A 12,903-nucleotide genomic window follows, 5' to 3' on the forward strand; every position below is an offset into this window, starting at 1 on the left:
CTCTCTCTCTCTCTCTCTCTCTCTCTCTCTCTCTCTCTCTCTCTCTCTCTCTCTCTCATCATCCTGATTGATAGTATCTATTCCGGGAAACCCAGACACCAGCTATGCAGCCAAGAATCCTGTTCAGGGAGGTTGGGAGCTGATGTTCTGCTGGCCATTGCCTTTGTTTGCATGAGTTGATTCCTTAGGCGTTTTTAATTTCTTGCAGTGGAATAGATGTGGACCAAGACCTGCCAAAGGTGTGACTTATTTCTTGAACCCGTTGCATATTGAGTCACGGGGGACAGTTAAGCTGAAACTCTCTGAGTTTCACTTTCCTCAGAAAGATCCTGTTTATAGGGTGTTGCAAGGCTCCAAGGACTGCTGTATGAGATTGTGTCTAGAGCACTGATTATCCTAGGGTGGTTATGGGCAAGACAGCAGCCACATTTCTCACAGCAGGGGGAAAAGGGGCAAGCAGATCAAAATGTGGGTGGCAGGGATAGCTAGCGAGGAGGCACCAAGGACTTTGGTCCTTGAAAAGTCCTCATGACTCTAACCAAAATCATCCACGCAAGGCATATTTCCTAATCTCCTCTCCCTGAAGGGCTCTGGGTGTCAGACAGGGGCCATGACCCAGTCTTGGTGTCTATCTCTTCCAATCATGTCAAGAAATGATTGCCATGTGTCTTTGTGAGCACAAAGGTAGAAAAGCATCTCTGAGCACATGGCCTCTGTCTAGAATCCTGGTGGTGGGGAAGGGGTGGGGTGGGACTTAGGCAAGAGTAGGGAGTGAGGTGGCAAGGGTCCTTCTCGAGAGGAACCTGCAAATCTGGGAGCCCAAAGGAGGAGAGCAGCTTAGTTAGGGGGTGCAGGTAGGCTGTGGACATGCAAGGGCTGAGCAGAGCACGGAGGCTGAGCAACCATGCTTGAGAATGAGACCTTAGTCGAGAGCAGGTCATTACCATTACCCAGGGGCAGATTATCTGGAAGATGCAGAGCAGAGTTCTGTGTGAGAGAGAGCTCTCTCTCTCTCTCACCCAGCCCTCCGTTTCCTCTCTTCTGTAACTTCTTCCTGTGTAAATATTTCCATTCTGGACAGAAAGGGGCAGGCGCTAGCCTTTTGTCAGTCAGACCAGAATGTATAGCGTCGGGCATTTTGTGACGGGTGTGTGTGGGGGGCACCTTTGGAAACAGAAAGGCCAGTACAGAAATAAGAGTTACAACAAATGATCTCATTCTCCTCCTGTGCTTTCTGTGAAGTCTGGTTGGGTGGAAACAATCCCAGTGATTCCTCTATCGCACGTAAAATACCTCCAAAGTCCAAGCCAAGTCTCGCTTTAGGTCTGGTGTATGGCTTGGAGGCGAGGCCAGCTTATTTCTAACCTGCGCTATTAATTATAGGGCGCTTTCGAGAGGACTAAGCCTGGAAATGCAGCTGGCAAGCTAACACCTAATTCAGTAAATAATTGAGAGTCAAACCATTATTTCCCTGAAAACTTGAAATTGTTCAAAGTACGTTCCTGATTAGCACCTAAATAAGAAAGTAATTATGTAATTAGTAATTAATTTGTCACTTCAGGACATAATTTAATTTATTATCTTTTCTTTTAAGCTTGACACCAAGGCAATAGAGGCTGTGGTTGAGTTAACTGACTTTCCGGGGGCAGGGTGGGTGAATGTGGGCCCTGTCGTGAGTGTACGTTCCTAGTGCCTGGATGCTGGAGTCCCAGGACATCTTTACAAAGACTTGGGAGGGCTTGTCACCATTGTTTTTAGTGTCTTTCTGATCACTGACTGGCTTTCCTGAGGATGTGTGCTTCATGTGAAGATGTCTACTTCTTTATTTATCCTGTAGCTCCAAATGTCCTTGTCTACCCATGCCAGCTATGGGCTTTGGAGATTTGAGGCCAAGGTGGCCCTATATGATCTTGCCTCTTAGAGGATGTATGTATGTATGTATGTATGTTGGACCTTAGATGTGTTTGTTGTAGGCCTTCATTCATTTGCTTATTCCACTCATTCTTCCGTTCAAGAAATGTTGGTTGAGCATTCCTCATCCGTTCGGGAGCTCTGGGACACTTGAGTAGTCAGTGGTACTAGGAAAAGCCACCGGCTCACATGAAGCACAGAAATAGGATCTGGATGGAGAGTTCCAGGCTGAGCGAGAGCTCTGCAAATGGATGGTGTTGAGGTTGGGCGCTCTCGCTGCAGGGAGACACAGAAGAGAGGCAGCAGGAGCAAGCATAGAGAAATGGAGTCGGGGTGGCACAGGCAGGACCCAGTCCTAGCTCCCTCTCACTGGACTCTGGCAGCACGGCTACATGGAGGGCGAAGGAGCCTTTCTGAGGTTTTTCCTTGGTCTTCAGACCAAAGCTCCCAGGGATGACAACGTCAGTACTGATGGCAGAAAATCAGAGTTTGCTGTGAGCATTACCCTGCATTTTTCACAAGATCTCTTGTAAACCTCATCGCATTTACTACCTACATCAGTTCTAGAGGACCGGGGATTTAGATAAAGCCCAGGGAGTCTGAGGAACCTGCCTGAGATTATATGCCAGGCTAGTACTTGAACATGGGCCCTTGGGCAGAACCCTGGTGTTGTTGGCTTTGGTAGCCATTTTGGAAGACCGTGGAACCAATAGTCCGAGAGGTTAAAGTTGGCCAGTCTCTACAAGCAGCTCAGCAAAGGCGAGGAGTTCTTAAAAGCTGATTATCCAAACAGGATAGAATGTTAATCACACCTTCAGTGCTTGGGAGAGGATAACCTCTCGTGTGATCAGGGGAGAGTTAAGAAGGTAGAAGCCTGTAGAATTCACTACTCACCCCTTTATCCATAGGAGCCAAAGAGGAGGCAGGCAGGCGGGAGATAGTTTTCTGCTGTCTGGAGGATGTGGTAAAAGTAAGACTATGCATCCTTAGCCTGGGACCTGTATTAGGCCTTGATGAGGCTGTCAGGAATTCTGCAAATGAATGGGTTTGGTGGAACCAGGTTACAGGACGTGGGAGGCTCTGTGCAGTGTGATAATCCTGAAGGGAGGTGGAAAATTCTTCATCCTAGCACTGAGCGTGGCAGCTTCCCAGTAGCGGGAAGCTTCACTGGGAAGGAGCTAAGTTCAGCCGGGTGAGTAGAGAGTTCGGAGCTAGCCAGACTGAGAACAGGTCCAAACTTGACCAGATTGTTCCTTCTGGCAGCTCAGGCACAGGGTGCTGATTCTTTTAAAAGCCGGTAATCCAAACAGGACGGGCTGTTATTCAATCTGCAGTGCCTGGGAGAGGGTCATCAGTAGGTTCTAGGTCTCCCCATCTCTGTGATGTACCGGGTAGGAGTTTCTACACTCTTGTTCTTGATCTCTTGTCCTTGCACGCAGCAGAGTTCTGCACAGGTAGATGGAGTCCATCTCTTATTTTCCTGTTGTCCTTTGCAGCCCCTCCCACCTTTACAGAAACACCCCCCCAGTACATCGAGGCCAAGGAAGGTGGAAGTATTACCATGACTTGTACTGCTTTCGGGAACCCTAAGCCCATCGTCACCTGGCTCAAGGAAGGGACCCTCCTCGGTGCTAGTGCAAAGTATCAGGTGAGCCAGCTCTCACCTGGGTGCCACAGTCACTCGTCCTCGCCCCCTCTCCCTGCCCATCTCCCATGGAATGCTGCTGGCCACCGATGGGATGTGTACACGGCCCAGGGTGGAGGCAGGCAACCCCATGGCCTGACTTGACTACAGACATTCCGCTGCCTCTTGTAGGGAGGCCCTTGTACACGAGTCTCTGAGGCCATTTCCAGCTTCTCAGAGCTCACCTTCTCGTTTAAGAGGCATCCCGGTGAGGCCCGCAGGTTGATCTTGAGTTCTTTCTGTGCCCCCAGGTGAGTGACGGTAGCCTAACCGTGACGTCAGTCAGTCGGGAGGACAGAGGCGCCTATACGTGTCGAGCATATAGCATCCAGGGTGAGGCTGTGCACACCACCCATCTGCTTGTTCAAGGTAGGGGGACTTTTTCCAGCCTCTTTATCCCTGGAACTCTGCAGGAGGCTTCCAGGCCTTTTGAATCACGGAGAACATTTTTCTCATGGCACAGTCTGCCCACTTGGGGGTGGTAGAGGAGCTGAGTGGGACTGTCTTCACGTGTGTCACTTACCATGTCCCAGCTCACCTTGGTCAGCTGGGAAAAGGGCATCTCCTGGTGTGGCAGGGAGACAGGAAGCATGCTGAGCCATTTTCGATTTCCCGTTGAGAGAGCATTTCTACCATGTCTCCACTTTCCTCAGAGAGGAAATACCCTTGAGTCATCTGTCTATTAGTGATGACATCTATTTTTAAAGATAGAACTATAACCTAAGCATCTGACTTTGTTTTTCATATATATATATATATATATATATATATATATATATATATATATACATTTAATTTATTTTTATGTTCACTGGTGTTTTGCCTGCATGTGTGTCTATCTGTGTGAGGGTGTCAGAAGTTTTAAAACTAAGAGTTACAGACACGTGTGAGCTGTCATACGGGTGCTGGGAATTGAACCCAGGTCCTCTGGAGGGGCAGTCAGTGCTCTTAACTATGGAGCCATGTCTTCAGCCCCCAAGCACCTGACATTTAAATAGTATCAGGGACATTGAGTAGAACTGGCTTCTGTCGTCAGCTGTGAGATGTTGGCCTGCTCTGTCTGGTGCTAGAGTGCCCTAAAAGGGGCTGAGCATTCACTGCCCAGGATGGGCAGGGTGCCAGGAGGGGGGGGTCTCTGCCTCCTCACCCTCTGCATTCTAGAGTGACAGTGGGAGTTAGTGGAACTTGTGTCTAGTTGGCAGAGCATCTGTGGTGACACTCTGTCCAGTGTCCTCTGAGTGGGAGGGCTACAGCCCAGCTCTGCTGAGGTCTGGCCCACTCGTCCCAAGGCTTCCTGGATTTTGCCTTTTTGTTTCCCAGCCTTTGCTCCTGAGTGGCCAGAGACAAGATCTGCCCTTGTACCTTCGGGCCTGAGCTCTGTTGGAGAGCGTTGGGCAGTAAAGGTGTATGGAGGTTATAGAGGGCTGGCCTGGAGATCGTGGAGCAGTTAGAGATGTGGTACAGAAAGGGTGCCTGAGCCTCACAGCAGCTGGAAGCACCTCTGTAATGGCTACCTGGGCTCTGCTGCCTGGACACCCCATCTTCAGCATCCCAGAGCTTCCTGAGAGGCCTGGCATGATAGCCCTCCCAATCAGGAGAGGTGATGTTTATTCCTGTTCTCCCCAGGGCCTCCCTTCATTGTTTCCCCTCCTGAGAACATCACCGTCAACATCTCCCAGGATGCTCTGCTTACCTGCAGGGCAGAGGCGTATCCCGGCAACCTCACCTACACCTGGTACTGGCAGGATGAGAACGTCTACTTCCAGAAGTGAGCAGCACCCTGCTCCAACCCTCTCACAGGGGTTCCCACAGGCCCCTGCCTTGAGAAAGGGGCCCTGGCAGTGCCTGGGAGCCCTCTAGGGGAGGTGAAGGGAGTCATTGTTACCTTGCTTGTATTTCTGTTACCATCTCTCTTCTCCTTGTCTACTTGTCACTGTTTTGCAGTGACCTGAAGCTAAGGGTGCGGATCCTGATTGACGGGACCCTGATCATCTTCCGAGTGAAGCCAGAGGATGCTGGGAAGTATACCTGTGTCCCTAGCAACAGCCTGGGGCGCTCCCCCTCTGCCTCAGCGTACCTGACTGTGCAGTGTGAGTAGGGGTGAGGGAAGACGGCTCTGGGCAATCTAGTAGGGGCAAGCTGTACGAGCTAGATTTGAGGTTGAAGACCCAACATGTTTCTGAGGTCTAGACGAATGCTTGAGGGAGGGGTAGGATGGCTCCAGAGGAGGCCATGATCAGCCTGGCCATAGAGTTAACTCTCACCGGCAGAGGTCTTCTGTGGGCTGGTCACCACTGGGTGTTAGCCAGTTCATTGATTCAAGCTTAGATCAGGTTCAAGGATAAACAGACCTTAGCTCTGAACATTTACCAGTCAGAATGGTGGCTCTTGTGTTACCAAGTACTGGACTGGTTTATACCTGGACTTTGAAGTAGCTGCTGCTGGGCACTTTTCCCTGGGTGTCTGAGGGATCAGGGTTGGTTTCTCTCCCCGTTCTACTCTACCTTTGCACATGGGAACACTGTGTACGGAATGGAACAGGACCTTTCTGGGTAATTTGTTCTGCTTCCATCCTTGGTGCCTTCTGGCTACCTAGTCCCTCGGCTCTGGGGCTGAGAGACTCGAACGAATGAGCTGTTGTTCGGCCAGACCCATACAGGGCTTCTGTGTGAGCTCAGGATTTTACCTAGATTAATAGTTGGGTGCCGGTTGTTGCTTTCCCACCCACCCTGTGACAAGCTGGACATTGTGACAGAGTCAGATGGGAAGATGGGTAATGAAGATTAATGTCTTCCTTTTGATTTATGGATGGCCCTGTCACTCAGGCAGTGAAGATGCAGATTGTTGCTATTGGTGACAGACCTCCACTATTAGAACACTGGTGTGGGAGAGTGGCATACATCTGAGGACATGGAGTGGCAGAGGTGAACGACATAGCATGGGGATCTCAGCCAGGCTCTGAGTTGAGGACAAGTAGAAGAGCAGTTATTTGGTGGCTGTGGGAGTGTTCCCTGATGGCTGTAAACATCTGAGTGTCTGCAAGCGTCTGCTGTGTGCAGGCAACGTCCCAGTGGTGAAGCTGAGTTGAGCTTGCTGTGTCCCGCCTCACTCCTCATGCCTCGAGCTTTTTCGTTTCTGTGGGATGACATTGCTGGTGGAAGCAGAGGCCTCCGTTCTCTGGCACTCCTGACAACTCACAGGGACTTGTAGCACGCTGTAGTGCAAGCTCCTGACTTTTATGAGCCGGAAAGCCCAGCACACTGGGTGTGTCCTCCTGGACCTGTAGTAGGAAAGGCAGGAGACTGGACGTGCTCATGCGGTACTGGAGCAGAAGGGCTACAGGGAGGGGCGGCTTCACCTTGTGGGTGTGCCGCTGCCTCTGGGCTGGGTATAGGCAGTGCCACACGAGCCAGAAGGTGGCAAGGATGCAGATGTGATCAAACCAACAGGGATCAGCCTTCAGAAGGATGGCAGACCAGCCGAGATGAAGGCTTCATCCTTGGCGCTGTGGGAACTGTTCTCTTGCAGAGGCCATTTGGTGGCTCTGGCTCTCCTCAGCACCAGCACCCACTCCCACTTGTCCCTTTTTACTCCCCCCCCCCCGTCCTCCCTTCAAAGAGAATCCAGGGAGTTGAGATTTATAGGTGGGTGAGACAAGGACCTTTATTTCTGTTAAAGAGCAGTGTTCAGAGTATTTCCCATTCATAAACCCTTTGAAAAGCTTGGAGGAAGAGAGAGAGAGAGAGAGAGAGAGAGAGAGAGAGAGAGAGAGAGAGAGAGAGAGAGAGAGACTATCATACAAAAGTAGGAAGCTACATCTAAATATATAACTCAGCCTGGTATTTATGTAAGGCTGTTCTCTGAAGAGCTCAGAATGCTTGAAAGGTACCAACCAGCTCACTCATCCCAGGCTTCCTAGCTCTGGATCTTTCTCCTTTGTAGCCCCAGGAGTCCTGGGGAGAAATGAGAAGAGATGACTTAACTTGCCGCACAGGACGACAGGGCCTCTCCCATCTGTTCTGAGGCCATGGCAGATTTTAACTTTTAACTGTAGAGATGGGTGGGATACTGAGGCCAAGGGAGGCCAGACACCCAGCAGGAGGAGTACCTACCATTCTGCTTTGGAACGTCATTGTGCACAGAAATGATGTTGCCTTTTTGGGTTTAGGATACAAAGGAGTTGGAGAAGTGCGTGGTCATTGTTGGCTTGGCAGGGCTGGGGTAAAGTCTGCAGTGAGAGCTGTTTCCATATTCTGAAGGCCAGGGCGGTTTTTTGAAATATGCCTCTGAATGTCTCCGAGAATTCTGCAACATCCTAAGGTTTTAAAAGCATAGTAAATTGGACAGATGAAAAAAGTGCACTGTTGTGCGTGGTGCCTGAGAGCTGGGATTGTTGGTCTTACTTACCATGGTGGCCCTGGCTCCCTAGCACTGTGTTGAACATTGAGAATCTCAGCTAGTAGGTGGAAAGGTTCCATTGCAAAGGAATGGGGTTTGTGCACCAGCTCACCTTCTGCCTTGAGTGCTCACTTGGCTTCTCATGTTTTCCCATACTGTCCCTTTCACAGACCCAGCCCGTGTCCTCAACATGCCCCCTGTAATTTATGTGCCCGTGGGAATCCATGGCTATATCCGCTGTCCTGTGGATGCAGAGCCACCTGCTACTGTGGTGAAGTGGAATAAGGATGGTCGGCCCCTGCAGGTAGAGAAGGTATGAATGAGGGGCATGATGGGATTCTGAAGGAAGAGCATCCTTCTGACCGTAAAGATGCTGCCTCTGGGCTCTGGTTCTCTGCTAGCCCCACTCCTCCTAAAAAGCCTAGGCAAACAAAGAGCAACGATCTGGCAGGAGTTTGGCTCTGCTCCATGCCCACAGGGGATGCCAGCACCCGCTGAGCTGTCGTTCTGTCCTGTGCTCGGTCTAGCCCAGCTCAAACCCTGCCTGGAAGTGGCTGGGATGCAGTGCCCGTGTCCTGACCACGCTCCCTGCTCTTTCATCTATGTCTGGCAGAACTTGGGTTGGACCTTGATGGAGGATGGCTCTATTCGCATTGAGGAGGCCACAGAGGAGGCTCTTGGCACTTACACCTGTGTGCCTTACAACACCTTGGGGACCATGGGCCAGTCTGCCCCTGCACGGCTTGTCCTGAAGGTGAGTCCCCAGGACTGTGCATGGCCCCTGTGGTGAGCAGTGTTCCTGTGGCCAACCTTTTATACCTGTCTCTGTGCTTCCATTAGGATCCCCCGTATTTCACGGTGCTACCCGGCTGGGAATACAGGCAGGAGGCTGGCCGGGAGCTGCTCATCCCCTGTGCAGCTGCAGGGGACCCCTTCCCCGTCATCACCTGGAGGAAGGTACCTGGGCTTTGAAGCTCTTGCACTGTGGGGGAGGCAGGAAGAGCCATTGGTGGTTCTACTTGGACCAGTGTGGACAGGCCAGATGTTAGGAGGGGAGGCAATGTTAGTGGATAGCGGCGGGTGTTGGCAATGGGCTCAGATGTTGCCGCAACATCTTCATCCTCCTTAGGCTCCTGAGTGTGAGCGCTTGTTCCTTAAACTGAATCCCTGCTCCCATCCTCTTCCCTGCTCCTTGTTTGGCTAAGGTAGGGAAGCCCAGCAGAAGCAAGCACAACGCACTGCCCAGCGGGAGTCTCCAGTTTCGTGCCCTGAGTAAGGAGGACCACGGGGAGTGGGAATGTGTTGCCACCAATGTGGTCACAAGCATCACTGCCAGCACCCACCTCACTGTCATCGGTACGTGCTTGAGTAGGCTGACTGCGGCGATTTTCCTCACTGTGCACGAGTCTTTCCTCAGTCACGCCAGGGACGACAACTTGAACCCCTTGACCTCAGGAGGCTCTGGCAAGGAGGGTCGGGGTCCCTGCTTGTCCTATCCCGGGGAAGTCAGACATATGGGAACTGGAAGGAGGAGAATGAGTGACAACCAGACTGTGTGGCACTTAAGCCAGGCACGGAGCTGCCTGAGGGTCAGGCCAGTGTCCACAGCCTGGGGTGTGAGCAGGTGACTGTTACTCCTTGTTCATATTACTCAGGGCTTGTCAGCCACAGTTGTACACAAGGCCATCACTGAGTATTTTACTGCCAGTTTAGGCTGTGAATAAAATGGTCTGCACTTTGTCACTCACAGTCTATGAGGGGAGCTCATAGCTATTTTGCCCAGACATATCCTTTATACCCAGCAGGGGCTGGCCTCATACCTAGGCCTACTGCTGTCTGCTGTGTGGAACATGGCTGTCTCAGGACCTCAAGGGAATGGTTTTTAGCTCAGCGATGCATGGGAGTCAGGATGTGGAGGATTCTGGGTTTTTCCTCTGGCCTGTGTTCCTGCTGGCAACACTAGCCTAAGCAGTGGATGGAGTTTTCTCTCTGACCGCATCAGGACCAGGTTGGGCCTGGGACTCTGCCCTCTCTGCTGCCACCTCCTGTGATGCCTCTTGGTTCCCCATGCTTTGTCTTCTCCTGGATCTTCTGCAAGGAGATGGTGGGGACCTAGCAAACAGGCTCGGCTCCGTTTGGCCTGAGCTGTCTTCCTTGTTCTCCAGGCACCAGTCCCCATGCCCCAGGCAATGTCCGGGTCCATGTCTCCATGACAACTGCCAACGTGTCCTGGGAGCCAGGCTATGATGGAGGCTACGAGCAGACATTCTCAGTTTGGTACGGACCTCTGTGAGTCAGCCCCGCATGCTTTGCTCTCGGCTTCTCCCTCCCTTGCCCCACACAGGGCATCCCATCTGCCCCATCCTTTGCCATCCTAGGGTGGGTGGTGGGCCCAAGGAGCCTAGGATCTGTACTTGTCAGCTTTCCAGATGGCAAAGTGGGCCAGGCAGTGATGGAGTTCTTAAGGATGTCAGGAATGCCTGTAAGGGAGCCAGGGAGTCCTGTGTTACCTACCGCCCTGGAGGTTAGCATGCTCATTTGTGCTGAAATTGTACCCCTTCCTCTTGCCCTTTGGCTTCTCTCAGTGTCTCACCACATTCTTTTTCTAGGTTCCTAATCTTCAGAGTGTAGTGAATAGCACCTCAAGTGCAGGCTCTAGCATTTAATTCTGTTCCTTGCTCAGAGGTCCCAGCGACCTGGTGCTCCCATTCCGGCCTTTGCCCCCCACCGTCTGGATTTCCTCTTTAGGATCTTGTGCTTGCATTTTTCATGTCTGCTTTTGACCAGATCAGTAACTTCAGATACTTATGAAACCTCAGGGTAGGTGGATCTCACAAATGTAAGGGACAGGATGAGGACCCAAGGCATAGAGTGGTAGGGAGAGGAGCTGTCCCTGGCTTTCCACCACCGGAGGCTTTTCATTCCTGATGTTTCTTCCTGTCTGGAGCTGGAAACTGCAGCCCCCAGGTCCACAGACAGCACCCCCAAGTGAGGAAGGGGCACATTTGTTTCCTTCTTCTTCAGCCTGGTTCTCTCGGAGTCTGAGGAGGAGGAACAAGCAGGCCGTAGACCTCAGAGAGCCTTCAGCAGCATGGGTTCGAGGGGCCTTCCATTTCCCTGGCTGTTCTCAGACTGAATGCATCTCCTGGGTGTTGCGTTCTCTATGGGCGGAGTGTACCTAGATCGTGGGAGATACAGTCAGAACAACCTCCCAAGCCTTGTCTGTGTTCCTCTGAATGGGGGAGGGTCCCATGCCCACTGCCTGGGGGACGTTGTAAGACACGTGGGTCAGGAAGAGACCTCTGCTATTGCCCTACACTGCCTGCCGCCGCTCATCCGCATCGCTTGTCTCATACTCTGCTCACTCGCATTGGGAGGGAAGGGCAGTTGCCATGCTAGAAGAGGCCTTCTCTTCTTTCCGAGTGGCTCTAACTCATTGTGCTTATACGGACATTCGTTTCTTGCTGTTTCTTCTTCTTCTTCTTCTTCTTCTTCTTCTTCTTCTTCTTCTTCTTCTTCTTCTTCTGCTGCTGCTGCTGCTGCTGCTGCTGCTGCTTCTGCTTCTTTTTTTTGCTTCTTCTGCTGCTTCTGCTTCTCTTCCTCCTCTTCCTCCTCTTCCTTCTCCTATTCCTTCCCTTCTTCCTCCTCTTCTCCTTCTCTTCCTCCTCCTCTTCCTCCTCCTCTTCCTCTTCTTCTCTTTCTACTTCTCCTCTTCTTCTTCCTCTTCCTCCTCTTCTTCACTTTTTTTTTTTTTTTTTGCCTCAGCTCACATATTGGGCATACCTGGTAGTGGCCGTGCGTCTTAAAGCCTACAGAGGAGCCTGTGGGTATCAGCTGAGTACAGCTTAGAGACAGAGTGGTCCAGTTGCCCGGGACAATGTCTCCTCCTTGTGGTATCATCTGGAACTGCACCAGTAGCAGGTGGTTTCCTCCTATTGAAGTTGAAGAAGAGGGTGGCTTTAGAATGGAAAACCTCACTCCTAGATTCGTTACTTTCCATCATTATAACTTCTCTTTGGTTGCAACTTCTAGCCTTCAAGGCATTAGGAGCCCTGGTCCTGCCCTGGGGAAAACCCCTGGTCAATTTTGTTAAATGCTTTGGATATCCTCAGATGACCCAAGCTGGACTGATTGAGTGGAACATCCTGTGATGCTGTGGGCCCTACTTTTGCCTCTCCCTGGTAGGGCAGACAGGCCAGGCCATCTGGGTTCCTTCTCTAGTCATGTCACTCCCTGCCCAGTTCCCATCCTCATTTTCAGTGTCCCTAATCTAGCAAGACAGAGTCCATTTATACAGTAGTACTTGTAGTAGGATCCCTCACAATGCAAATGGTAACTGACCAGTGTCTTCAGCATGATTTACATCTGAGGACCCTTTTCACTGGGGAGGTACCACAATGGGGTGTGCCCTAGTGCCATGAAGGTTGGCATAGCCAGAGCCGGGCAGGTAACCCCACCTTGGCTCTCCCTCTTCCTGCCCCTGAACCTGGGAATGCTTATACTTTCCCTGCCTTTCCCTTGAAGACCTTGCATGCATACTGTTCTCTCCAGTGTGACCCACCCCACCCCTTCTCCCCCATCCTCTCTCTCTCTCTCTCTTTTGGCCAGGATGAAGCGGGCTCAGTTTGGGCCCCACGACTGGCTGTCCTTGTCAGTGCCACCGGGCCCCAGCTGGTTGCTGGTAGACAGCCTGGAGCCCGAGACCGCATACCAGTTCAGTGTCCTGGCCCAGAACAGGCTGGGAACCAGCGCCTTCAGTGAGGTGGTCACTGTGAACACTTTAGGTGAGGCCCTGGGCTGCTGTGTATTGGGGGCTATTTCTTAGCAGATCTTAGCTAGACAGAGCTGAAAGTAGTGCTGGAGCTAACCCCAGGGCTTAGTGGGTGCTAGCACCTTACCAAGTGGTCTTT

General features: G+C 51.6%; 1 protein-coding gene across 8 annotated transcripts in view; it reads left to right on the top strand.

The window, feature by feature from the left end:
* Window positions 1-12,903, top strand: part of Igsf9b (immunoglobulin superfamily member 9B) — a 52,218-nt gene that overhangs the window by 14,266 nt on the left and 25,049 nt on the right. For 7 of the 8 annotated variants that reach the window (XM_021207188.2, XM_029543177.1, XM_029543179.1 and 4 more), the window contains exons 4-13: window positions 3,408-3,559; window positions 3,847-3,964; window positions 5,222-5,363; window positions 5,540-5,685; window positions 8,164-8,306; window positions 8,607-8,747; window positions 8,834-8,950; window positions 9,199-9,349; window positions 10,159-10,282; window positions 12,602-12,777. In XM_021207188.2, coding sequence (XP_021062847.1) covers window positions 3,408-3,559; window positions 3,847-3,964; window positions 5,222-5,363; window positions 5,540-5,685; window positions 8,164-8,306; window positions 8,607-8,747; window positions 8,834-8,950; window positions 9,199-9,349; window positions 10,159-10,282; window positions 12,602-12,777 — 1,410 coding nt within the window. The remainder of the gene's footprint in view (window positions 1-3,407; window positions 3,560-3,846; window positions 3,965-5,221; window positions 5,364-5,539; window positions 5,686-8,163; window positions 8,307-8,606; window positions 8,748-8,833; window positions 8,951-9,198; window positions 9,350-10,158; window positions 10,283-12,601; window positions 12,778-12,903) is intronic. The other variant, XM_021207190.2, reaches the window with a different exon arrangement.

Source organism: Mus pahari, chromosome 10 (assembly GCF_900095145.1).
Source record: "Mus pahari chromosome 10, PAHARI_EIJ_v1.1, whole genome shotgun sequence".
Classification (NCBI taxonomy): Eukaryota; Metazoa; Chordata; class Mammalia; order Rodentia; family Muridae; genus Mus; species Mus pahari.